Source organism: Hydractinia symbiolongicarpus, chromosome 9 (genome assembly GCF_029227915.1).
Source record: "Hydractinia symbiolongicarpus strain clone_291-10 chromosome 9, HSymV2.1, whole genome shotgun sequence".
NCBI lineage: Eukaryota > Metazoa > Cnidaria > Hydrozoa > Anthoathecata > Hydractiniidae > Hydractinia > Hydractinia symbiolongicarpus.
This window is the reverse complement of record NC_079883.1, coordinates 20,927,950-20,954,620: the sequence shown is the minus strand read 5'-3', so window position 1 is coordinate 20,954,620 and position 26,671 is coordinate 20,927,950. Positions and strand designations below refer to the sequence as shown.

Sequence of the window (26,671 nt, the reverse complement as noted above, 5' to 3'; positions counted from 1 at the left end):
ACAACTAGTTCTCCATTCTCAGCTATCTTGTAATGATTCGAATGTGTGATTAAACTGGATAGATTTTCTTGTTCTGATTTTAACGCTGATCCATCTTGGCGTTAATTTATCGATGTTTTCGGTCGAAATTTTTTATGTGACTACGTTACAGAAAGTTTATCCATTTATTGATATCTATATATTATACCCTTATTCCGCGTATTTTACGTTTCAAAATGGTAGCTTATCTTTGTTTGATTTTTTCGCATTTAGAATAATCCAGGGGATTATTAAAGCGAAAACCCTTGTTAAAAAACACCTTTAAGCATTAGTAATAACTCCTGTCTAAGTAAATTTCATTACTTTATGTTAACAGGCGGACAAAAATGCACTAAATAGCGATGCGGAAAATATGTACGACGTACAATCGGAGAAGTCTATATATTGTAATGTTCGCTGTCTGTGTGAACCAAATATGGTAGATGTGAGTTGCGATGAGCGAATTCTCGTGTATTTTCACAGTTTGTAAGTATATGACATGCATTATCTCGCTACCTTTTTTTAATTTCTATTGTATATTTTACCGCATATTGCAACTTTAAAGCGATATATGTTCTTTGTTACTACTTGAACGTAAGTTTTTTTATTTTCGAATGTGAATTGAACCATAAAAGGAATTTCAAATTGTTAGAGCCATATATACATGCACATAAAATCTTGAGCATGATTTTTTTGCATAGTCTTCTACCGTACGCTTTTGTTTATTGTTACGCTTCAATGTTCTTAAACGCTAAAGAAGGAAACTGGTCAAGACCTTTGTTCGAAACATTGCGAATGAAATATAATCCTCAAAATGATGGAAACTTGATGTATAGTTTAAATTTAAAGATGGCAGCCGAAAAATAAGAAGAAAGTTGTATATAACTTATGCTGGCAGATTATTACAACTTCGTATAAAACAAAACAGGATAAAATAAAATTGTAAAATATAAAACAATAAATATATCAAACAATAATTAATTAGGTGAAACATGACTTGGGATACAAGGTGGGGCAGTGTAAGTTCAAATCAGCGTAGGGAAAAGAAAAGAAAAGAACATATTTCTCAGAGACAGTTTCTTATCAACTCCAGTGATAACGACAGTGATGACGAAGAGTGGATACAGCAGTTAGAAAGGGATTACGGTAAACGACAGCTCAAGAAAACGAAATGGACAAGACTTGAGAAGTTATTACTAGCGGCACTCGGTTGTACGCTCATATTTGTGTCTGTTTTACTAACCGCTATGTTTTACTCGCGGTATAAACATGGTGAGACTTTACTCGAATTTACTTTAGGAGGACAGAAATTTTGCAACGAAAAGGGCTGCGTTGAAGCTAGTCATAGAGTTTTTACTTACATGAGTGACGCTTTGGACCCATGCGATAGTTTTTATGATCACGCGTGCGGCTCGTGGCTAAAAAACGAGATACTTCCACCGACACATACAAAATGGACAAGTTTTGGACAAGCGTCGGATCATAACCAACGCAAACTTAAAAGTATATTAGATCGTTTGGAAAAGGGTGCAGAAAATAGTCTCGCTTTACGAAAGGTACGACAGTACTATAAAGCTTGTCTAAGAAAAGACTTCATCGAATCTCACGGCAACGAAACATTGATAGCACTAATTAATGACGTTGGTTCGTGGTCCATAACAAATAGATCAACGTGGAATGAAGAACAATGGAATTTTGATCATTCTTTATCGAAGATTCATCATTTAAAGAGCATGCCTTTATTTTATATGTACGTTGCGCCCGATGACAAGAACTCTAGCAGAAACGTTATTCAGGTAAACACATTAAAATTATTGGAAACCATGCGTAAAGCCATAGTTCAATCTCCAACATATGTCGAGTGGACATTTTCAGCATTATCAAAATATAGCTTCGAGTTTTGCGTTATGTATGTGATATAACTGTTCCGTTTTCTGGAAAAATTTTAGATTGAACAATCCGGTGTTACACTATCAGATGAAAGCATATATAAGAGATCAGCTGAAGATAAGGTTAGCTAATCTACTGCTCGCCTTCAGTGTTAGCAAAGTATTTCAATATGATGTGTTATGTAACCCTTTATAAAATTACATTATTTTTTTCTGAAAGGTATGAAATTGACGCTGATTTTTTTACTTACTGCTCTCACTATAAAATAATGGTAAGCTGTATTCACAAGCTGGTAGAAAATTCCACGAGGGTCGCCCGACGTGCACATATCCAACATCACCATTTCAAATATCCTTCTTATTGGGAGGGGGGTGATTATCATGATTGCAGGCGCTTAAAAGCGATGTTTTTCTAAGTGACTAACTCTGTATTTTTGTTAAGATTGTGAAGGCATACAAGAAACTCATGATGAACGTTGGTCTTCTGCTTGGCGCTGAGAAGGAGAGCACAAAGAAGCAAATGGATGAAATCTTCGAGTTTGAGAAGAAACTTTCGGAGATATACGAAGACAGAGAGAGACTTCAACAAGCTGATCAAATCTATCACAAGATGAATATTGAAGAATTGCAACGTTTGTGTCCTGCTGTGAGTTAGAATGTTTACTTTGTCAATTTTTATTCTTTGGTAAAAGTAGTTCATTGTCCTTCGTTTTGCACAAAATATTTTATTTTGTGTTAACAAAATTATAGAGATTGCCTTGTATACTCCATTATATGTGCTATATCTATGAAGCTTGTACAGAAATGAATATTTTCAACTTGTAAGTGGCTTTAACGCTTTATAATACTGGGTTCATTTTTTTAAGGGGTCTGATAATTTACTTATTATAATAAGAAAAAAAATGGCGGCATCCAAAAATGGGTCAACTTTACAGCTAAAAATAGAGTTATCCAAACATTTTTTGAGAAAAACAAAATTACAAAAACTTAAATAAACCTTTCATGAAAGTGAAAATATAAAGACAAATTCCCTTTTATAAGGATAAAGATGATTCCATAGAGCTTGAAAACCAGATACTTTAAAGAGGTTAGTGTCTGGGGGTTCAAGTAACAGTGTCAATGCGGTCTCCAAAGACTCACTACGATGCTTCGTTCCTTCTTGTGAGAATATTTGTTGCTTCTTCTTGCTAATTCGACATGTAGTGGTTATATAATAGCTGAAAATCCGCCAGAAAACACATTCAAAGAGACAGCATATGCGCCCACGAGCACCAGACCTAAAAGCGACCGCTCTAACAATTACAAGGGCCGTTTTTATCCGCACAAATTACTGCTATAAAATAGGCCGTGTTTTACCCGCCGTGTTAAAAACCATACTTTAAAATAGAAAATAATTGTTGTTGATGTTATTATTTAAGTTAGTAAATGGCGTCACCTTTTGATAATTTTAAGAAAAAAGTAACTACAGGCTACAAATAGTTTATTGGAAATCACATAACAATAAACAAGAGGATGTTACTCCGTCAAATAATGTCATCCGAACATTTTGACGTCATAGAGACGTCACAGTTAATTCGCCATTATGTCATAATGGTATAATGATTATTTTTTCCAGAAAACTGACTCATACAGTTCATCAACAAATCAAAAAATAAATAAATAAATAATAGAACAAAAAATAATTTAAGATGAACAGCTAACTCCAGCAGCGACCATAAAATTTGCAAAAATGTGCGCGACATCTCAATCACGGGGAAAAAATGGGGGGCTGGCGAAACCCACTAACAACTATGAACTACGAGTGAATGTTTTCTGCCTAGCAATGGCATAAAATGATATTCAATTGAGAATGCTGAAAACTTTAGTGGCACTTTTTTAAGATATTTATTGCACAAGTATATTTATGTGCACAAATAGAAAACAGGTTTTGCAGAAGAAATGCTAGAAAGACTTCTAACTTCTTGTTGCATGATTGTCACATAAAAACAAACCAACCAATAAATTTTGTCTTCACTTTTAGATTCCCTGGCTGGATTATCTGAACAGCATGTTTACAGCGCCTGTTAAATCTAGTGAACCGGTTATTGTGTATACGCCAAACTATTTTAAAAACATGTCAGATCTTGTTATACGAACAGAAAGAAGGTATGCACTTCATGTAAATGGCCACACCCACATGTGGCGTGAGAGTATATTCAGACAATGAAATGTTTTTAGAAAGTCAGATCGGGTAAACGTTTTTCCAGTTATATTTTTTGAAAGGTGTTATACACAAACATGTATAAGAACATGCATGCATAAAAATGTGATGGCAGATAGCAATAAAGTATAACCAACTTAGAGTTTGATGTTGTTAAATTCATTTTACCTGTTTTTTTTAAAGAATCATTGCAAATTATATGGTATGGCATCTGATCAAGCCCATTCTACCCTTGCTTTCCCAACAATACCGCAGTGCTGCGATTGAACTGGCTTCTAAGGAGACTGGGATGCAGGGAGGCCAAGATAGTTGGAAGAACTGCGTAACAAAAACAGATTCTGTGCTTGGATTTGCGACTGGATATTTGTTTGTTAGAGAAATGGAAAATGAAGGCAAATACATGAAACACGAGGTATTAATTGGATGATGATAATTAATTGTTATTATCCTATTATTCTCCCCTCTCCCCTCTCCCCCATTCCACCTCCTCCAAACCCCCCTTCCCCCTCCCCATTCCCCCTCCCCACTCCCCAATCCCCCCTCCCCCTCCCCCTCCCCACTCCCCCAATCTCTCCTCCAACTCCCCTAATTCCAAGGTTGGATTTTGAAGGCGAACCGCTGCTTTAGTCCCATAATCGCTCCATATTTTACGAAAAAAAATAACATTTAAAAATGATTTCAGGTTAACGAAATGTTACAGACGATAAAGGAAGAATTCATTTCAAATTTACATTCAGTAAAATGGATGGATGACGTTACAAAGAAACGTGCAGTACAAAAGGTATGTGCCGGTTATATTATATCTCTATGGTTACATAAAACCTCCGTGTTTGACGGGTGCTCACTTTCGGTTAATGTGGTAACTTATGACGCAGGAGCAAAATTTTTGCTTTCTGTAAAGTAGGCCCTGGTGATATGAATTTATAGATTTGAATTATTACTCCTAGGCGCTTGTATAAGACTTTTTACTGAGCGTCTTCGATACTTTTCTGTATCTTTATTATAATACCCGTATGCGTCTGTCTGTCACGCAAAATGGTACTGCAAGTAGCGAGACGCACAAATTGCGGTTTCCACGGGGTCGCCGACTATACTTCTAAATTTATTTTTCTAATGTTTTATTTCATATCTCTGTGTTATAATTTTCGTAATCACTTAAAAAGTTCCTGAAATTGAAACATGGACCACTTTTTGTCTTACCTTTATCTTTTTGTGTTAGGCAACCTCAATTATCAACATGATTGGTTATCCAGAATGGGTCAAATCAATTGAAAAGTTAGACAAATATTACGATGGTGTAAGTTTTTTTGCAGAAACCTCCTTATCGTTTAGCTTTGTCATTGCTTTTTTATGAACAAAGTCCAAATTTTACCTAAATACGAAATTGCAGCAGCTTTCTACGTTGCAAATTATTTCCATTAGGAAAAGTTGGGAAAATTTAACTATTGAGTTTTTTTTATCCATAGCTCGAAATATCTGACAATCCATTATCAAATTTCTTAAATGCAAGACAGTTCTACCATGAAAAGACAATGCAGAGGAGAGGAAAAGCCGTACAAAGGGACGAGTAAGCACTCGCATGTTTTGTGTTGGATATACGACATCTCTTTATTTATTTTTCATTAATCTTGCTAAAAAACCTCCTCCTTGTTTTAGGTGGCATATGGCACCCACTGAAGTTAATGCCTACTACAATTCACCAAATAATTATATAGGTAGGTCATTCATGCGTTTATTCGGTACCGTAACTTTGCGTTTATTAAATTTTTAACCATTTTTACGAACTTTATACTATGCCCCAAAATTTTTGTGATATGCAGATAAATATCGAAACGTAGTACATTCTAATATCAAAGTGATTAACCTATGCAAAGAGTTTATATTTAAAGTCCGTATCATGGAACAAATCGCTCAACGGCCCGGAAGGGTTTGAAAACTTGGGGAATTGGGTCGTGCTGACAAGCAACCTAGGAAACTTGTGGAATGGAGCCGTGCTGACAAACAACCTAGGATCCTTAGTCCTAATTCCCCTGTGAATATTAATATGTGAGTTTGCTAAGTTCGGAGTGTATGTTACACGCATGGAAACGACGTTCTCAATTGCTTGTGATAACGAACTTTCAAATTTTAGCACAGAAAAAAAATGCAGCTAAAGCGTTTTTACCTTACTGAAGCCTACAGCCGCGTCCTTCATAACAGCTTCTGAGGAAAAATGGCCATGTACTTAACGTGTCTGGTAGTTTTTTTCCTAATGGAGATATATATGGTTAAATAACGCTCAAAGATTTCTGGTTGTTGTTCTTATGTTCGCTTTCGAAGAAACTCTGTTGTTAATTTGAATAGTTAAACTGAAATAAGAACGAATTTCAAAAGGGGGTTGTCTAATTTTATCTTCGACTCTAATTTGGTCTGACCATCCTTCAACAATTGTTAGGTCGTTTGTTTTGTTATCACAAGCGTGATCTCGACTCCACCACTATTCCATTTGTTTTCTTTTTCTTTTCTCAGGAAGAGATAAGCTAAAAAAAATCAGCCATGTGTTGTAAGCAACGCAACAGGAATTACAGCGTTTGGTTAGATTTGCGGTATATTCTTTTAAGCTTTCAGTTCCATTCTTTGAAATAATTCATGTTAGCTATATCAGCCTGGAAAAGGGAACCATCTTTGTACTTTTGAATGCAACAAACAGAATACTAAATCTAAAGAAAAATAAATATGGGAATCTTTGTTCGCCTCTGCGGCACGATCCTGCAGCTTGAGTTTTTCTCTTTAAAAAATCGATGTAACTTTAAACAGATGGCATGTTTTTTCTTAGCCTACATGATATCTTATCGTTTTTATTTCATTATCTCTGCTTTTAAACCTACCTTAAAACCTTTTTTTCAACGTTTTCTTAGTTTATAAATAATTTCAATTTATTTATTTTGATATCATAATTCCCTAAACATATTTAATGAGTTATTTAAACGTAAAAAATCTGTGTCTTTTCCGACAATGTTTTACGTCATAGGGCATTGTCGTAAACTGCCCTTCAGATTTAAATCACTAAAAATATTTTCATGGCAATGCACGCGATGAATTTTTTTCAAAGTCTTCCTGATTTGCTTGCTAAAATCATACGGCATTAAAAAACATATGAAAGCTGCTTTAATCTCTATCTTTGTCAAAATGTCAAATTTATTTTAGTATGTGTTTTGTGGTAAAAATTTTTTACGGCAGTCTTAAATATAGCGGCTTGATTACCACAAATCACGCGACGAAAACTAACGGTAGCCCGTTGATAAATCCACGTGTTCGCCCGTCCTTTATATATCGCATTTCGTGTGTGTCTTGCACGACGTTTTTCTTGTGGACAGACAGGCAGAATACCGCTATTATTAATATAAAGACAATACAAGCACATCCTCAGTAGGGGTACACTTGCTGACGTCATCACTAAGATTATGTTTCCTCTTTCATGATTGACAGCGTTGTGTGAAATTTATAAATAATAAACTTTTTATAACTCCCTCAAATGGAATTTCTTATTTCTTGAATATTAAAAAATACATATTGGGATTACTAATTTGATTTAGGCGGTGTTTTATTGGAATAACAGATGTCAGACTTGTGAACATCTGGGTCCTTTGATGTATTTTTTAGATTTGACTTTACCAGATAAAATCACGGAAAACGAATTTAAGTACTAATTTAATAAACCCTTGAAACCCTCCGATGAAAAAAGAATGAAATGAAATTACTAGCAATAAATTTAAAACCACCAACTGAATACTATAATATACCCTTAATTATTTTTTATTTATATATTTTATGTTTTTATTTGATTTCAGCATTTCCTGCTGGGATCCTTCAGCCACCATTCTTTGACCATGGCTACCCGATGTGAGTTTTTTAATAATGTTTGCACAATGTGGCACGCCCATATCTTCTTTACTACTGCATGTCCCAAGATAACATTTATAATTTTAAAAAAAGGTGCAAAAATGCTCAGGGAGATCTTAATTCTATTTCGAACTATTTACTCAATAATGAGTTTAGATAAATTTGAAATCAAATAAAATAGTTCATGGAAAATACCGTTTCCCACTTCTGTTTCATAAAACGTTAAATTTGTAAACACTTTCCAGTTGAGCATAAAAAATTAGTTCCTTCTTTGTGATTTTTAACTAAATTCAACCTCAATCAGTTTAAATATTTAGACGTTTTTAAAGCTATTATTTACTTCTCCTACCACTGCTGGATTTCAAACAGGGATCCAAAAATTGAAAAGGTGTAATAAATCATCCATTCTTCACTGTTTTAATATAAACATGCTCTGTTTTTTCTTTTGTTCTCTGTTGTCCTGCCGATGTGGAATTTCAGGTTCCACATAATAAGCTTGCAATTTCAGAGAAGTGTAGGTATCTATTGCATAAGGAAATTTACTGATGAGACTCTTCTTCCAAATATTGATAAACTTAATGATGCCTGATATTCTTTCAGATCTGTAAACTTTGGATCATTAGGGTTTGTAATGGGACATGAATTGACTCACGGATTTGATTCGCAAGGTAATTTTATGGTTATGGATTACTAATCTTCGATAAAAAACGTTACATTAAATTTTAGAGAGAAAAAATTCTCGCTTTTTATTCTATACTTTTAAGACATCAAACGTTCAATCTTTCAGTTTTACCCACTGTTAAAATTTTTCAAGCTTGCGTGCTTTCTCACGAAATGTAATATAGAAATAGATCAAATAAATTAATTCGAAAGTGAATTTGATGAAATTTGATGAAAAGACTCCAACTACCATGTTTTTAGGACGACATTATGATCAATTTGGTAATATGATAAAATGGTGGACCAACGCAACAACAAAAGCATTTTTAAATCGAACGAAGTGTTTAGAAAACCAATATTCAGCGTTTGGAAGCAAAGTAAATTCTTGTTATATACTTCATCAAAAATAAGTCACGCTGGTAATTTTGTCTTCTCTTTGACTACCATGGCAACATATAGGGAAATGTAGCTTCCATCCTTAAGAAACCTCGAGAATCTAAAACCAATAAACTATGACTACGTAAAAATATGCAACATCATAAACACAAGCTTTCTCGACGCTATTGTATATTAAATATTGCATGTTTTATATTTCCTATGCTGACATTGATCAATGGCATTACTTGAACGAATCGAAATTGCATATGTTTTTTACCTTTTTGTATTTTAGACGAGAGCAAAGCAAACATTAGCTGAAAACATTGCAGATAATGGAGGATTGAAAATTGCATATAATGTAAGTCTGATATAATTAAGGAGTGAAATGTACGTGATACCTTCTCCCTGTTTTATTATTTCGAGACTTTTTATTTGTAGGCGTTCAAAGCAACAGAATACCTCCATGGTGCGGATAAACTTCTTCCTGGATTCAAACTTACTCCAGATCAGCTATTCTTCTTGGGTTTTGCACAGGTAGCTCCTTTGACGATGTATTGGAGAGAATAATTGAAAGTTGAAATTAGTTTAGGTCGCAAAAAAATCGCTGCTTTACTTGATTTGGGTTGAAAAGGAAATTCTGATTTAACTGCGATCGTTAATTAAATCAATAATTCCATACATAAACATCTATGAAAGATGGACTTCTAACCAACTAGGAGATCATGCATTCCCTTAATTTCTGTTTAAACGCCTGAATACTTTAATTTTTTAAAGATAACACAGAAGCTGTTGGCAAGTAGGTATAGATGTACCTACTTACCAACAGCTTACATTTCAAGTTTTATGTTCAATAACGCAAGTTGAAACAATGTAACAATTGCACGATTTCTTATAGGAATAGTGTTTTCCATTTCGATATGAATATTAACTTTTGGGCAAAAATTATTCTCATATTTTCTTGTGCTAAAAGGGCACAATTAAAAGATCTGATGTTGCAAACTGTTGTCAAACTGTTGTGTGCTACCTCATTCATTTGAGAGACAAGTGGATTTTAAAGAGAGGGGGGGGGGGGGGGGGAATAATATTATAAATAAAACTTGTTGTTTTTTGCTATCAGCAAGCAAGACAATTTTAAAATGAGCATATTCTTAACTTTTTTGTCTGATTTTATCTTAATTTTTAGTATAGAGTATATTCTTATAAAAAAGCGTGCATTTCTTATGTATAAAAGAGTATTGCCATCATATTCTTCATTCTATCTTGTTATTATTCGCAGCACAAATATTTCAGCTGCAAAATGTGTTTAAATTTGTAGAATAGATAAATTGACAATGATTTTTATTGTTTTTTAGACATGGTGCACATTGGCCACACAAGAGAAAAAAGAACAGTCTGCTCAATTAAGTATCCATAGCAACGAAAAAACAAGGTTTGTCTCTTATATTGTGCTTTACTATCCTCCACTCTTTATTGTACTGGTCGATATGAAAGACTTTTATGCTCTATATGCGTTACGTAAGAAATATAAGGCTGTTAGGAATAATCTAACTGGATACCACATCAATAGAGATTTTATTATTGGCTAAAGGCCAGTTTCATTTGGAGTTGTTGGCTGTAGTGTTTAGCATTCAGTATTAAAGCATGGTAGCTGAATTTATTTTGTTTTGTTTTTTGTGATTCAGCACCAACGTTTTGAGTTTGCCAACTATAGTCAAAAATACTTTATTGAAAACCGCTTTTAAATTTTGCTTGCTAAGTGAAACCAAACAAGAGGAAATTAAAGATAATGGCTCAGGCTTGTGTTTAACTGGTTTTCTGTCCTCTAAAGCTTTTGTTTATACCAAAAAATCGTTTTGTAGAGTGGATGTCGTGCTATCAAACTCCAAAGAATTTGCTAAAGCCTACAACTGCCCGGTTGGCAGCAAAATGAACCCTGCGGAGAAGTGCAATATATGGTAACAGAAGAATGTCCTCGCAAGGCTTATAATGCTCTGAAGAAACTTGATATTTGTGCACATATTTATAAAATGTAGATTTGTAGTTTTAAAAAATTGTACCAGTAACGAGAAAGTAACGTATTTGCAACGTAATAGGATATTGTATTTATTTTTTTATTATTTAAAATGTAGCAACTTAACATCGCTTACTCTTTCACCTCTCTCCAAATGGCTATTATCATCATATCAACATTTTTAAGATGGCATAGATAGACACTGGAAGAAATTTACCAACCAGACGGAGAAAAATATAATTCTTAAAAAGGATAAAATAAAATATAATAAGAGATTAAATAAAACCACCAAGAATTAAAAATAAATATAAGAAGGGGAAATTTGGAGCACGTACTGAATCATAATATTGATTACTGGGGTTGTGACGTCAGAGATTATTATTGTTGGAAACAAAAGATCATGTTTAATGCTTTATTGGGAACTAATTAGCTAAATTGATAAACATTTTGGGAGGACCAGTGCGCAAATTAAATTTTGTGATGCATTTAAAAGAATGATTGATAAAAAAATTTATATAGTCAACGTGTTGATGTCAACGACTTTTAGTTATAGTCAGTACATCCACAGTCGATAACAAGTTATTAGTAGCTAGTTAATACTCTTAATTGTAAAAATTGGATCTGGCATACTTATAGCATCACACTCTCATCTCTAGTAGTCTGAAAATACATTTCAAATTTGTAATCTTGTTTTGTCTATTGCGATGACAATGCTATTTAGAAGAGGGTTAATCGTCTCCTTAACTGTGGACAAAGAGACTAACGAAATAAACTTGCTTTGAATTATCACAGGAAATTATACGTAATCCAACGTTAGATTTTTAAATTAATCAACAATGAAGAACTACTAAATGTAAAGTGCTTAGCGCCATACACGATAAACAATTTATATAAAAAGTATGAAGCATTAGACTACTCATATAATATCTGAACAGACAAATTCTCCATCGCGTCAGTTGGAATGCTTCAAGGATTAAAATTACATTCTGTTGACAAATTTCCTTACTCTTTGGTAATCCAGTATTGCAATTGAATTTCTCTACTCTTCAAGTTTTACACATGACGAATACCGCCGCGTTATGAAGGAGTTAATCTTTCATTCATATAAATTTGATCGATTTGCTAGAGTATACAATGTGCTGCCAATCTCTCTGCTCACGGGCTTTTTATACTTTTTTTTTTAATTTGCGAACTCAGTATAAAAATAAAGAAGGACTGGGAATGAGATTGGAAGAATTCTTTGGCTATAAACACATTTAACAGCAAGAAGTCTCGTTTCGTTTCTTAATTTTTATTACTGTTGAAGAAAATGTGAAAATGTTCTTCTGGTTTCTCCAACCTCGTCTTTATTAACGATTAAAATGTTTTTTAAAAGCTTAATTACAGTTATGAAAGTTTGAGGAAGAAAGTTTAAACATTTACCAGCAGTGAGTGGAGTAATTTTCTGGGCTAAAAGTCACGCAACTCCGAATATTGTGTTTCTATGGTTGTTTTTAAAGTAGATGTAAATAAGACCTGCAATGCTGCATAAAAAGTTGTGAGACAAGTCGCCCAACATTAGCCCTGATGTTGCATTGATTCCCTGGGAACGAGGTTCTACTATTTACTGTCGTGCATAAGTTCTGAATGTTAGCTTTTAGAAGAAAAAAAAGAAGAGGAAAACTTGAGTGTATTTTTTGTCTAATAGTGTCAAGTCTACCTTAAAATTAAAATAGATGTGCCACCTTTTTTATACTCTTAAAAATGTTGTATTTATAACAAATTTTATTTATATCTTCATTGCATCATCTGATAATATTTCTTGTAAACGCATGAAATTCAGTTCAGTAATAAAATTCTTTAAAAATTGTATACGAAAGATAACCAACACGAATGGTGTATAAATCATTGGGCGTCATGAGTCACGTAGCGATAAGTGGCGATAATGTTGGTTGATAATCGCGCTCGTTTTATATTCACACATGTCACGTAAAAATGGCAATCTTTTTTTTAATCATAGTTTCATTTTGTGAAACTTTGTTTTTTTGTTACTGTAAGATTTTATATTTAAAAAAGTGAAATTAGAGGTTAACTTTTGTTTTGTTTTTTCTTCTGATCATACATTAAGTAACTCCGCTACAGCCGTCCAATTTACGTTACTGGTAGCAATTCGTTCAAAATAATGAAGTAACCAGGTTAGCCATAAAATGAAAATAACATCTAACTTGTATTAGATTAGCTGAATTTAATACGTCTGATATTTATCTTGGTGAAATCAAGCTGTGAGGAAGATTTGTGTGTAATTTAGACACTCCCTCTTTCTTATCACTCAGCAGGGAAGGCGAAAAGATAACGCTAGCTTCTCATCCACTAGTGGGAAGAACAAAGAAAGTAACTTGAAATAAACTTGATTGTTTATATTCTAAAAACGAAAACAAACAAACAAAAGAAGAATGTTATTATTATATAAAATGCGTCTCAAATTATGATAAAGAAGTTTTTGTGAGGAAAAAGGAAAATGAAGACAACGAAACGTTGGAATCCCACAATGTTTATGAACTGAATGAAAAACTCATAATTATGAGTGGAAAACAAAAATATTTATGAAATAAAGAGTTTATAAAATATGCATGCGTAGATGTTCCGTTCTCATTGATTTAAAGAAATGATTTAAAGTTGTTTATCAAAAATATTTCAATCCCCGTCGACTATTAAAATATTTAAATTTCCAGGTAAATACAGTAGTTCGGTGAATTACAATGGTTCGGCAAATTACAATGTTTCAGAAAATAATCGCTTTAATAGTATGCTTGACAATTTAATTCAAGTTAAAATTTCGACTTCTTTTAAACCAACTCACCAATAGATCTTGCACAATAAAACTTGTATCAACTAGGATTTCACCCGCACTAAAACCTGTATCAACCAGGATTTCACTCGCACTAAAACCTGTATCAACCAGGGTTTCACCCGCACTAAAACCTGTATCAACCAGGGTTTCACCCGCACTAAAACCTGTATCAACCAGAATTTCACTCGCACTAAAACCTGTATCGACCAGGGTTTCACTCGTAAAAAACCTGTATCAACCAGCATCTCACTCGCACCAAAACCTGTATAAACCAGGCTTTTACACGCACTAAAACCTGTATAAACCAGGCTTTTACACGCACTAAAACCTGTATAAACCAGGGTTTCATTATTTTTCATCATTTTTCGCATTTGCTCAATCATGTTAAGTATCCGCAGATTCTCTTAACAATTATTTAAGAAGACATTTAAACATTATTCGAGGCACGAAAATCACGATTCTTACAAAAACCGTGCGTAGCGAATGATGGTATTATGATGAGCAGGAATAACTTCAAACAGACACATTCTTCGGGATGATATCATGATTACACTGTGACTGAAAAGAGGAAATTGCAGATTAGTACCCCTACACAAGACGCATATAGTTTGTTTCAATAAAACAAAGAATTTCAAATCAAGAACAAAAAACAGAACTGTCAAAAAAACAAATGTGGGAAGTTTTTCACGGTTGTATTTTTGAAATTTCTGTTAACTGCACATGCGCATGTTACTACTCCGTTTGAATCACGTGCATGAAATCAGATGTATTGTTATCAGCTTTCCGATCAAAGTTATGTTACTAAGTCAATTAGCTCAATAATACCCTACTGAGAGCTTACTCCTTCTCTTTGAGAAGTTGAAGGAAAAAATTGACAGTTACTAAAATTGAAGATTTTTTAGCTGTCATGAAATGCGTGAGGGCAACCTCGATCCCAGGACTTGTACTAAAGTTAAATAAATAGTATTAAACGAGAGAGTTAGTGGAAGGTAAAATTTTATCATGGAAGATCTTTTAAAATTAATTGCTGTTTTCAGGGAAATATTGATTTGATGTAAACGTTTTTTTATAAAAAATATACTGTACAAGATCATACAAGATGAAGTTTAACAGAACGTTAAGAGTATCCTAAGAATATGCTTATTTAGAAATTTCGCTTTAATGATTATGAACGTTTGGTTTTTATTTTGTTAACTCAAAATGAACTTGCGTCCTATCATTGATGTCAAATGCTTTTTCTTGGATTTTATTTGAAGTATTACAAAATGTAGCTATCTGTCTAAACAACAGTACCTTTGAATTTTTTTACTTAAGCTTGCATTCTCACATCTTTCTATCTTAACTGTTAAGAATATACCAGGATGGTTTTTTGCGCAAAAGTTTAGCATATTCTCCTTATTATTCTTTTATATTGTCTTGCTAGAAGTTAGAAGGTGTGCTTGTGCTCGGTTACTTTAATTTTCATTCGTAGTAAACAAGGTAGTGATGAAAACAAAACACTAAAGGGATTGGAAACGAGATGGCTCTAAAACAATAGGTGCTGAATTTCCAAGTTGTGTTTATTTATTTATTTTGGTAAAAACATTTCTCTACTTACATGTCTTATTTTTTACCAGAAACCAAGCCAGCTAAACTTCTACAATGCTCTGCTATTGTGTGGAATAATACCAGGCTTTTAATTAAATGTATAAAAAGAATAATTGGATGTTATACAAAAAAAATGAGATCCCAGCTCGTTCGTTGAAATTATTATGAGATATATAAAAAGCGAAATAAGAAGTCGCCTCCCTCGAGGAAACGAATACACGGTGTGATCGCAGTTTGACTTGATTAGCTCATCTGCTTGACTTGATTAATTCACTTATTTCAAAATAACATCCTGCAGTGAGAGCTATTGGGGTCACTAATTTTAAAACATAGCCTCCACTGTCTTAAGGTTACCATTTTTGACACTACGTTGCTACCTAAAGGCTTTTTAAATCTGGATCAGCTACGATTGTAATCCATAGATACCACGTCAATTTGTTAAGGAAGGGGAAAGGGCTGGCCATCTAGTTTTATAACACTAGCAACAACTGTCTCCGGTGGTATAAGACATTGATAATCCAACATTGATATAAGTTAACTATTTTACTTATCAGTGCAGACGGTTTGTACCTACCCCTGCTGAGGAAAGGCTGGGCTGAATATTAATAAAATTTATCTCCATCTATTGTATTTCTTTTAAAATTTCTTAAAAGGATTAGTGTTCTTTATGCGATGAAGTTAATGCTTCTTATCATCCTTTGATTGATGACAGTTTAAGAATCGCTATTAAAGGATAAATTTGATGGCTTCTCAACGTATTACCAATCAAATGCAGTTAGCGTAAGGTAGGCGATTACTTGTTTACATTTTAACAGGACGGTTTGACCAGCATTGAGTTCACTGGATTACCTTTCACATTTTCAGATTTTTTTCTTGATAGGGGGAAAAGAATGTCTTCAATTTCGTTAAAGTATAGAAAAGTGAAAAAGCATCTGAAATAAACATTAAACAGTTTTTAAGTATCTTTTTGCGCATATCGCCTAAAGTATACATGTTGCATATCTATAGATACATAAATATAATACATATCAGACTTATATATAAATATATATAAATACTTAAACCACGTATATATATATATATATATATATACATACTTACACGACGTAGATATATATATATATACATATATAAGACAAACGATAATCGCCACCTCTTTTTTTAAGCTGTCGATGATTTCAGCCCTCGTATTAAAAGCAGGAAAGATATTAGGCGCCAATTTTTCTCATCAATGGATCAGCTGATATTGCTAGCTCATAATCATATAAATTTCTATACAAGTCTAATATCAGCAGAAACACGTTGAAATAGAGATGTTTATTTTGATACAGATTTGTATTGTAAGCGCACACAAAGTGCAATTAGCGAAAGGAAAGGGAGGGTGTGGATTTTAGTTCAAGTGAGACATACACAGACGTGATGTAAGAGCGAAAATAATGGGTAGATTTAACACGTCTGCTTCTAATAGCCTGTATCATGATATTAGATTATTTGTTTATTTGTTTATTTATTATTTATTTATCCATATTTTTTTTATTTTTTTTATTTTTCATGCCTTTTTTTAAATAATCAAATGTGTTTACTGGAGAATCACTCATTTCGTTATGTTGGAGATTGCGGGAAAAAATCGAAAGAATAGTCAAATATGTCAATAGGAAGAATTATGTAAAGTCACATCTTGCACTTATGAGTAATGTTGTTTTTTTCTCTTCTTCTGTTTTTTTTTTCTTTTTCTAAAAAGGAAAAGAAACAACAATGATCTTTAAAATGTTTTTATGTAAACACTTTGAGGCGTCTTGTATTTGATATTTTATGCATGAAATTTCGATCTAATTCCGTGTATTTAATTCTAAACTTAAATTTTAGTTTTCAAATAATTTTTATCACTTTTGGGAGCAACACTATGTCAGTCGGATGTGTCCTCAACTAATGGAACAATATTCTGCACCTTTATTGAGCACGTCTACAGTAAATTTTAAAGCGATAACTACTCAAGAGAAGTCCACGAGAGAAATAGTACACCAAGAAATGAGAGACGTATCAGCATTTGAAATACTTCATAAACGTCAAACACAGTATAGACAAGATCCTAACATGGGACCAATATGGTGTACTGGTTCATGTTGTAACGCGCATGCGTGTAAACCGTCATTAGGTATTTTGTATTATTTTTTCTTATACTAGCTATCATTCGCAGTGACAGTTAGAACATATTCTTTTGTGTGATTAGCAATCAATCTTGACAAACTTCAATTAGTAAGAATTAAGATATGATAAAGTGTTTATACAAATCTTTTTTTTAATTGTCATTTGAGTTTGATACCGCACGATAAGAAAACTGTCAATTTCTGTTGTTGTTGTTTGTGTTGTTGATGCGTTGAATTGAGTAAGAAAAATTTAGGTTCTAAAGTTCTTTAAAAAAGAAGGAGTTACCACAATTTTAGTCATCCATTTAGGATGACAGAAAAAAAGCATCTTTTGCGTTGATTTTAAAATTTGAAATCATTTTTTGTTTAGTAACACGTCACCCGTCAAATACAAACCATTCAATAACGTCATTAACATCACCGACAGTAAACAGTCGAATTTTACCAACGCTCTCGTCATATTCTGTTTCGCACTCACCACCCTTTCAACCAATAGCAAAATCTTTATGTATGCCACATTTATGTTCAACCACGCCGTCTGGTGGCAGTTTACCCTTTTCAGCTGAGCAAATATCAAAAGTATGCGAGACTCTGGAAGAATGCGGCGATGTGGATCGACTTTCAAGATTTTTATGGTCGCTTCCCAACAACCCCGAAGTGCGCAATTTAATTAATTCGAACGAGACTATTTTACGGTCGCGAGCAGTCGTCGCTTTTCATAACAGTCATTTTCACGAGCTTTATTATATATTAGAACATTTTCGATTTAACAAGAAATCTCACAGTAAGCTCCAAGCTATATGGTTGGAAGCGCACTACTTAGAAGCAGAAAGACTGAGGGGTCGTTCTCTTGGACCTGTCGATAAGTATCGTGTCAGGAAGAGGTTTCCTTTACCACGTACAATATGGGATGGTGAACAGAAAACTCACTGTTTTAAAGAACGTACCAGAAAACTACTGAGAGAGTTCTACCTACAAGATCCATACCCAAGCCCATCAAAGAAACGAGATTTAGCTGACGCAACCCGTCTGACGCCCACCCAAGTTGGGAATTGGTTCAAAAACAGAAGACAAAGAGATAGAGCAGCTGCCGCTAAAAACAAGTAGGTTGTGTTTCAGAAATTTCAGTAGTGTGCCATGAGTTGGGTTGGGGGTCATGTGTTGAGTTGTATGTCATGTGTTGGGTTGGGTTTCATAGGTTGAGTTGAGTGTGTCTTGAGCATGTGTCAAAATTACTTTTTAGCCACTTGACCACCGCAAATAAGTAGAAAAAATACTTTAGGATGAGGATGAATTTGTAGCACTTCTTTGCCTAAATGCCTTTTGATATTTATACCAGAAAAACTTTAAGTGTAATGCGGTTTGTTCTCTAAGTATTAATTTTGTAGCTAGTTTTTCGAAATGTTGTAAAATTTTGTGAATTTTTCTTTCAATACAGGTCACAGAGAAGACAGCTTAATTCATCATCAAATGTTTCCTACGAAGATGATGATAGCGATATTGATGAAATTTTAGATGAAGCAGCATCCGATAGTGAGGAAGGAGATCCGCGGGCTAAAAACACGGTAAACGAAGAAAAATCGAAGCAAAAATCAAGTTTTATGGTTTCAAACATTTTGCAGAAAGACGATACAGATGGTGAAATAAAACTGAAAAATTACTTTGAGAAACATTTAGGTGGTTTCTTATACAGCAGGTAGCAAATATAACCGGTGCAGCGACCGGTGCAGCAAACGAAACTAAAAACAGGGTTTTTACACCAGGTAGTAAATAAAACTAGAAAATCCAGGTGTTACAAACATATAGTAGTATATTTATACGAAAGTTTGGGACGTGTTGATAAAATAGTAATCAAAATCCATAGATATATAAACAATATTCGAAATTATAATTTAATTTAGCATTCTTGGTATTTTTTTATAGCTAGTCTGTCTTCTGTTTCCTTAAACTTACACTTCGTATTTCAAATATAATCAAAAGTTTATTTTTTTCACTTGATAGCTAAATTCTATTTGTCATAAGAAAACGATCGAGCTCCTCTTTGCGATTGTGACACTTCACATGTGCAATGTTTGGCGGGAAAAGACAACGAAACAAACATTACACAGAACGCTCAAAAATAAACGAAAACGTAAAATTTTATAAATAGAAAACGGAAAAGAAGGATTTTTTCAACGCGCTAATAAATTAGTACTAATACCTTTAAACTCCTCATTACACGCTTTTGTATAAGAATATCAGGCTGGAATTTTATGTTGGAAACAATAGGTCGCCTTCGCTAGAGGAAAAAAAAGTTGTTTTCCTTTCTTCCGTTATCAGGACCACAGTAAAATTCTGTCTGCGCATGCTCAAAATATGACATGTTATAAGAATTAAATCTTTCTCTATGCTTGGACGACTGATTTTTACTATTCTCCTTGTATATACTTGCTATTAGAAACTCATTTTCTGTAAAAAGAACTCTTAGTAGAAAGAAATATTGTAGATAAATATTCATAAACAAATAATATAAATATATAAAGCCTGCTGGAAAATCTAAAGATTAATGCTTCCCTTCAACTTCATCCCCTCTTTATTTGCAGCTACTATTCTTGGTGCATTTTTACTTTTAGAACCTTGTCTCCAGGTCTCTTTCGTAGCTGAAACGATCAAAACAAGTATTAGAACGCAAGCAAGCATGTCAACCTCAACCCCGCGACCTTTCTGATAAATTATCCTTTTTCGTCTTCAACGGAGACTTTAAGAATAGTAAATCCAGCTGATTTTTTTTTTAAAATGTGGAAATTTACAAAATAATAGGATATTCTTTATAAGAGAGGTTGCAGTTTTTTTTTTTTACTCCTGTACTGTCACTTTTCAAGATAGTAAAATTCTTTACAACAGAGAAGTATTTGCTATGTTAAAAGATTATAAAATTAGTACTCATCAACCCAAATCCTTCCCTCTTAGAGAGAATAATATTAAACCTAGGCTTTTTGGTATGATGTAGTACCAAGGGGAGAGAGCGGGGGTGAGAATAAAGGTGTTCGCTGGCCGTATACCCTGAACTACTCATGCTTGAGGCATGACATCTGAAAAAGTTATAAAAGCTTATACAAACTTATTCCTGAAGTAGAAAACTAATTTGATGATAACATACGGATTAGAAATGACGTCACATATTTTTTCTAAATATTTATTTTTATTTTTCACGTGTTGGTTATGCTTTGACCTCGTTTCTTGGTTGACTCAACATCTAAATATAAAGAAAAAAAATTTAAAAAAAGTTTTATTCAAAAATAGTAATAATGACGTCTTTTCGGTGGATCGCTATATCCTTCAAATATGGTCTGCATTATATTCACAGCATATTACCTTAACAACACCTTGGTAAACAAAACACACACACGCTTAGGTGGATATCAGCCATTTTCGAGAATCGAGACAAATTATCGAAGTGAAGTTCAAATTTTTTCGTCAACATTTATCTCAAGATTTTTTCATCTTCACTTCTTTAACTTTCGCTAGTTTTGTGTCAGCCTCCATTCAACTCGCAGTGTGAAATAATGTAGGCCAATGCTACAAAGAAGGATAATTTCATCAAAGTCAGTTTCATACCTTGGTTTGAGTCAAATCTGTTAGAAATTGTTTTTTCCCATAAACTGTGAGAATTCAATACAGTTTAACAAAAATTACTGCATCAGAAGCCAAATATTGGTAATGTATTTTTATTTATTGATTTTCTTTGGGATATCATATCATTTTTTAAAATATTCTTTTTGCGCTAATTTAACAGTTAACCCTGACAAAACTTGAACACATGTTTCTTCCAAAACATAACGGTATTTTGCTGATAAATTCACTATGGAAAATACAGCAGGGATAAATTTTTCACTCCGATCCTCGTGCTGAATAAAACTTATTGTTATGGAAATTTTAAATGTTCAATATTTATTAAGTACGATTTATCTCGGAACCAAAAAAATAAAAAACTCTTCGTCACAACGGAAATTTTAGATCACACAATTACAAACAGAGATAACGCATGATCTACAAACTCTCCAGTTAACGAGTTAACTGTCGAGTTACAATGTTTTGATATTTTACTTAAGATTTTCGGACATAGCAACGTAATGAAGGCAACAATGTGAATGATTTTCTTTCCAAGAATGATGACACCTAAAAAAAACTCTTTGTATGAAGCACAAAAGGAGCGTGGAAATGTAAATCAAACAGGTTCTCAACTCCATCAACTTATTACTAGTGCGTATTTGATGTCTTGAAAAGTCCGCAGCGATTAATTTTTTTTTTTGTAAAAAAACGAGACAACTATACCTTCACTTAAAAATTCAAAAAAATGTTTTGTAACGTTTGCTTGAATGAGAATTAATTATTAGTACGTGATAATGGATATCAGTTTCGGCATCACATGAAACAAAATAGTATTAAAATAAGAAAAAGTTATTCATCTCTCCATTTGAAAACAAGGTTATCAATATATTAATTCTTATCAAGGCTTGATTGAGTAACGGATTTTAAATGTCTTATCCGTCAAATGTCATTTGATATGACAGAACGCGATCATCACATTTTCTGTCCATATTATTATAAGTATATATATCTTTAAAAGGTTTGGTTTTATAAAAAAAAAATTGCTTCGTTGCTTATAATTTTTATAATTTGACATTAAATATTTTAAAATATTGTCGATAAAAAAAAAAAATAATAATAATACGCAAGAAATTATTATAGTATTAAAATTTATTTTGGATCCCTACTGACATTATTGCAACATCCTGGAACAAACAAACAAACAAACAAACAAACAAGTCTTAATTTTCTACAAAATTTTGTCTTAATACGAGAGTCCAAAAGGATCAGCTCATAATTAAGCTCCCGCTGACTCGAGATGAACTTTATCTTAACATACCAGCAATGATAAGAATGCAATCAATCTCTTCCCCAGGTCTTTTTACGAGAACAAAACTACTGTTTTCAAAGCACCTTTCCATAGAAAAGAATGGTAACAGTAAGGAAAGTCGAAACCACAGTAAGGCAAAGACAAGGAGGCTGTAGTAATATGATGGCTAATTAAAATGATGAGACAGTCTGCCCATTCAAGGGGCCTGGGTTCTGATTTCTCATCAAGAGTATACGGTTATCTTGTTTGGTTATCTGATGGGTTCCAGCTGTGTCATTGATAGCCTTTTATAATCCGCTCATACCGTTATCTAAATATTCCCAGCGGAAAATCTAAAACTTTATTTATTGTAAATTTATTTATTTATTTATTTAATTTGCAGTTCTAACTTTGTGTTGAGTTTTTGTTTTTGTTTTTATTCTTGACCCAAGTCTCATAATTTCCAGTCAATGGTCATGTCTAGTTTAGCTTCAAATTTTTTTTATAAATGAATTTTAATATCTCCATATGTACTATAGCCCAATTACATGGTTTCCGTTAAATTCTATTTAGATTAGGGACAATAATGTTAAACATCGTATCTGATTTTAAAAGAAGGCGGGGACAGTAATTTACAGACAATGAAATGGGAGGGAATTATACTAGTGGTTATCCAAAAATATTTGTTCCTATATTATCTCACCAAGCCATGTATGTATGGTCATCTTTCCATTGTCTATCTGTTCCACACAGAAAAACTTTAATTTTGAAAATCATCGATGACATATTTTTTAACCATGGGAATGTGAAAGGGTTGAACAATTTATCAGACACTAACAACTGTTTTTAGCGACACCATTTGGTTTATTAATTTCTTGATTAGCAACAACAAAAATCAAAACGTCTCTGCTTCTTGTATATCTATATAGCACTGACTTGATAACCTGGACCTTGCTTTAAACCAACCCCTTATACAACTCCAACTCGATTGCCTACATTCCCATGGGCATGGCATTGTGGATACAATAACTTTTTTTAAATCTAATTTGTATTTTGCTGCGTCAGCTTATTTTCCAGCTTATTCCGCTTTTTCCACCTTTGACTAAAACGAATAATTCTATTGCCGTTCTGTTTACTCGCAAAAATAAAAATAAAATTAAACCAGAAAATCTATCTAAAGTTTATCTACTTTTTATATTTACAATGTTTATTTGACACTCAATTGATTGAATGGCATCTTTTGTTCACCTGGAAACGAAGCATGTAAACATTTTACAAAATAGAACCTCTATAGAACAGTAGTTGCGTACGCGGATAATTAAAGTTTGTAACACCTCATTATAGCATTGAATCTTTTGCAATACACGAGGTCGTATCCCGCAGTGAATCATACAAGGCGATTAAAGGGGAAAAGATATCACTTTCGTGAGCCGGTTTTGAAGGAGGGTCTACTATTGTCCATACACTTAAAACTAAACTTAAACGGATTAGAAGAGATAAGTTTATATCATCTCCTCCCACCATGAGGTTCATCCTTCATCATGATATTGTGATCCCTCATAGCAAATTAGAATCTATTGTGAAACAATTTGTGATTTTGTATAACTTTTAAATAAAGGGTATTAAATTACAAATAACATATAATTTTTGGTCGACCTCTGATAATAGTTGCACTGGCGGTCCATAAATATATGATTTTGGAGAAAGGGATATTTTATATTTATTTAATTACAACATATGTATCTTTTTATCAAGGCTCTTGCATAAATTGCATTGGTTGGCGATAAAAAATACGCAGGACATTTGATAAAAGCGCGGATCATAATATATAACGCGAGTGAGAAGAAAAAATGCGGTCTGCAAGTTATCATTAACAACCTTTTTATTTCCTATATTCGCCGTCCAATTTGCTTTGTGGAATTTCCTCTCAAGAAAATGTGACTCTTCTCGGCCCCCTAAACCATATCAATAAAGTATTTTCGTTAAAAATGGATCACTATCATCGATACCACGTCACTGAAAAACATTTCGAAAGAAAGTTTGAATCAACTTTATAGCTGTCTGTGGGTAGACAGAAAACAATGACACTCTAATATTTTTATTATTCTAATAAGTTTTTAATTGGATACCGATTTCTGTCAATGTGTTTGAATGTCTGAATGTTCAACTGTAAACAGTCTAGTTATGCCTTAACTCTTATCTTCTTTTTGTCTATTTGAGGTTTAATTTAAACAATTTTCTAACTTTAATAGCATTTTTATATAATCTTTACGGTTTTAGTTCCAATTTATTATTGTATATCAGTTATAGAATCAGACGAAGCCACCAACAGTGACATTTTCAAATTAAAACAACTACGTTGCATATTTTTCTTTCTAAATAATAAGAACCGGTTTAAAGTTAATCATTAAGAAATATTCCATGATGATGGTAAATTGTCAAAATTTTAATTAGCCAGCAGCGGGCGACCACTCATATTTCAGCTTGAAATAGCTCCTTAACGGCAGATTGCTATAAAAACAAATATCAATCTCACCGCTAGGACTATTATTGCGTGTAAGGATATACTAACGACACCACTAAGAGTTCCGAAGGTCTGGAGTAAAGGTTGATGCTTTTCTTATCATTTTGTTATCGTCTGTAACATTTCACTTTATTGGTAACGCACCAAACTTCATTGCATTGTAATATGTAAGATATTTATTCGAAATCGACTGCATTCGACGAAATCCATCGTATATCGCCCGCTTAAAACAGCGTCGTAAAAATGGTGATGGGCGGTCGCCTTAATCTCCCTCTTTCCCCAAATAACTTTTTTAAAAATGAATTTTTGACAAAAAAGAACATAATACCTTGGGACCCTTGGGACCAATCTGTTGCACCGATTTTATTAAATGTCAATGCGGTTTCTGATAATGTAAAGATAGCTAATTTTCAAAATCTTTCCCGGACAAAACCATGCTTTGTTTGGAGACTATAAATTTGAAATTTTCGTCAGGTTTAATTCGATACTATAAAAACTGAGAAGCCCTGGGGAGAAAGTTGATCCAACTGACTGATTTAATTTTACGAGGACTCTTTCTATCGTTTTGCTGAGAAAGTCAGGTTTAGAGGTATGAAAATGGAAGGTATAAAAATAAATATATAAAATATATGAAGAAAGAGCTATTGGCGTTAAACTCGTTCTTTAGACGCTATTGTGAGTTTTGCAGGATAAAAAAACTTTGGTTTAAAACATGAATGATCTGTGATAGTTTTATGTCAATATGAATGATCTGTGATAGTTTTATGTCAATATGACGACATTTTGTTAATTAATTGCGTCATTAACGTAGCTACGAGAATTAAACCCTATTTAAACTAGCAGGATTCGATTTTATTTCACTACGAACTCATTTTATTCAATTTTTGGCAGAGATTTTTGCGATGAAATAAAAAGCGAAATTTAAAGCAAAAATTTTTGTTAGAGACGATGCTTTTTTACAAAAATTAACTATCGCGAGCTTTAACAGGGGAAGACAGTTTTTTTACAGGGAGTCAAAATAGTCTGCACAAAAGTTTAACGGTAAAAATAACCTAATAGCATAGATATTTTGTAGAAAAAAGATGCTTAGTCATGCTCAATATTGTCATTAAATATTTTATAGGTGTTTTCAGTAACCTTGATTACCAACGAATAATTAAATAGCTCCGTATGATTTTTTATTCATCTGTTGATTATATATATTTTGATAGTGGTTAACGATTTCAAATTTTAAAAGCATAAAATATTTTTCCTTTTAATCTTAGCAAGGGGCAAGAAATTAATAAGAAGGGCGCAATAAAAACAAGACTAAAAATGAAGTCTGTTATAATATTCTTAGTTAGCTTCCTAATTGTAATCCTTTGCATTTCAAACGACAACAAAATCGACGATGATATTGATGTGGAGGAAATTACTGATGACGAAATCGACGATTTGAAAGATGACGAGGATGAAGTTGATGAAGTTAATGACGAAAAAGATCGTCCAAAACGGTCGCCAGTAACAAGTACCCGCCGTCGAGGAATGCCTGACACTAGACGAAGAGTTACACCTGCAACCACTAGAAGAAGAGCAGCTAGTGGAAATGGAGGTACTCAAGCTCCCCAACCTACGCAAGCATCAAAAGAAAACTCCCTGGTACATTTCTACAGCAGAATTCTCTTGT

At 33.2% G+C, this 26,671-nt stretch overlaps 2 protein-coding genes across 3 annotated transcripts; both read left to right on the top strand.

Moving 5' to 3' along the window:
* Positions 1-552: 552 nt before the first annotated feature.
* LOC130657399 (endothelin-converting enzyme homolog) lies at positions 553-11,164 on the top strand. Its single transcript, XM_057460382.1, has 16 exons — positions 553-1,814; positions 1,968-2,030; positions 2,350-2,553; positions 3,928-4,052; positions 4,291-4,519; positions 4,790-4,888; positions 5,327-5,404; positions 5,574-5,674; positions 5,764-5,822; positions 7,938-7,989; positions 8,590-8,657; positions 8,911-9,026; positions 9,320-9,385; positions 9,466-9,561; positions 10,380-10,456; positions 10,887-11,164. The coding sequence occupies exons 1-16, from the start codon at positions 1,011-1,013 to the stop codon at positions 10,984-10,986; spliced, it is 2,337 nt and encodes a 778-aa protein (XP_057316365.1). The 5' UTR covers positions 553-1,010; the 3' UTR covers positions 10,987-11,164.
* A 5,426-nt stretch (positions 11,165-16,590) lies between these two features.
* LOC130657388 (homeobox protein SIX6-like) lies at positions 16,591-19,755 on the top strand. 2 transcript variants are annotated; one of them, XM_057460371.1, is made up of 4 exons: positions 16,591-17,145; positions 17,322-17,610; positions 17,973-18,705; positions 19,041-19,755. In XM_057460371.1, the coding sequence occupies exons 2-4, from the start codon at positions 17,370-17,372 to the stop codon at positions 19,300-19,302; spliced, it is 1,236 nt and encodes a 411-aa protein (XP_057316354.1). In that variant the 5' UTR covers positions 16,591-17,145; positions 17,322-17,369; the 3' UTR covers positions 19,303-19,755. The 2 variants fall into 2 exon arrangements, with proteins under 2 accessions (XP_057316354.1, XP_057316353.1); XM_057460370.1 differs by having other exon boundaries at positions 16,591-17,610.
* The last annotated feature ends 6,916 nt before the right edge of the window (positions 19,756-26,671 follow it).

Excerpts from the sequence above, each read along its gene's own strand:
- LOC130657399 (XM_057460382.1), top strand. The coding sequence starts at position 1,011 with ATGACTTGGGATACAAGGTGGGGCAGTGTAAGTTCAAATCAGCGTAGG. Across the intron at positions 8,658-8,910 it reads TCACGGATTTGATTCGCAAG|GACGACATTATGATCAATTT; the intron begins GTAATTTTATGG and ends CCATGTTTTTAG. Across the intron at positions 9,386-9,465 it reads GATTGAAAATTGCATATAAT|GCGTTCAAAGCAACAGAATA; the intron begins GTAAGTCTGATA and ends TTTTATTTGTAG.
- LOC130657388 (XM_057460371.1), top strand. The coding sequence starts at position 17,370 with ATGTGTCCTCAACTAATGGAACAATATTCTGCACCTTTATTGAGCACG. Across the intron at positions 17,611-17,972 it reads TGCGTGTAAACCGTCATTAG|TAACACGTCACCCGTCAAAT; the intron begins GTATTTTGTATT and ends TTTTTTGTTTAG. Across the intron at positions 18,706-19,040 it reads GCAGCTGCCGCTAAAAACAA|GTCACAGAGAAGACAGCTTA; the intron begins GTAGGTTGTGTT and ends CTTTCAATACAG.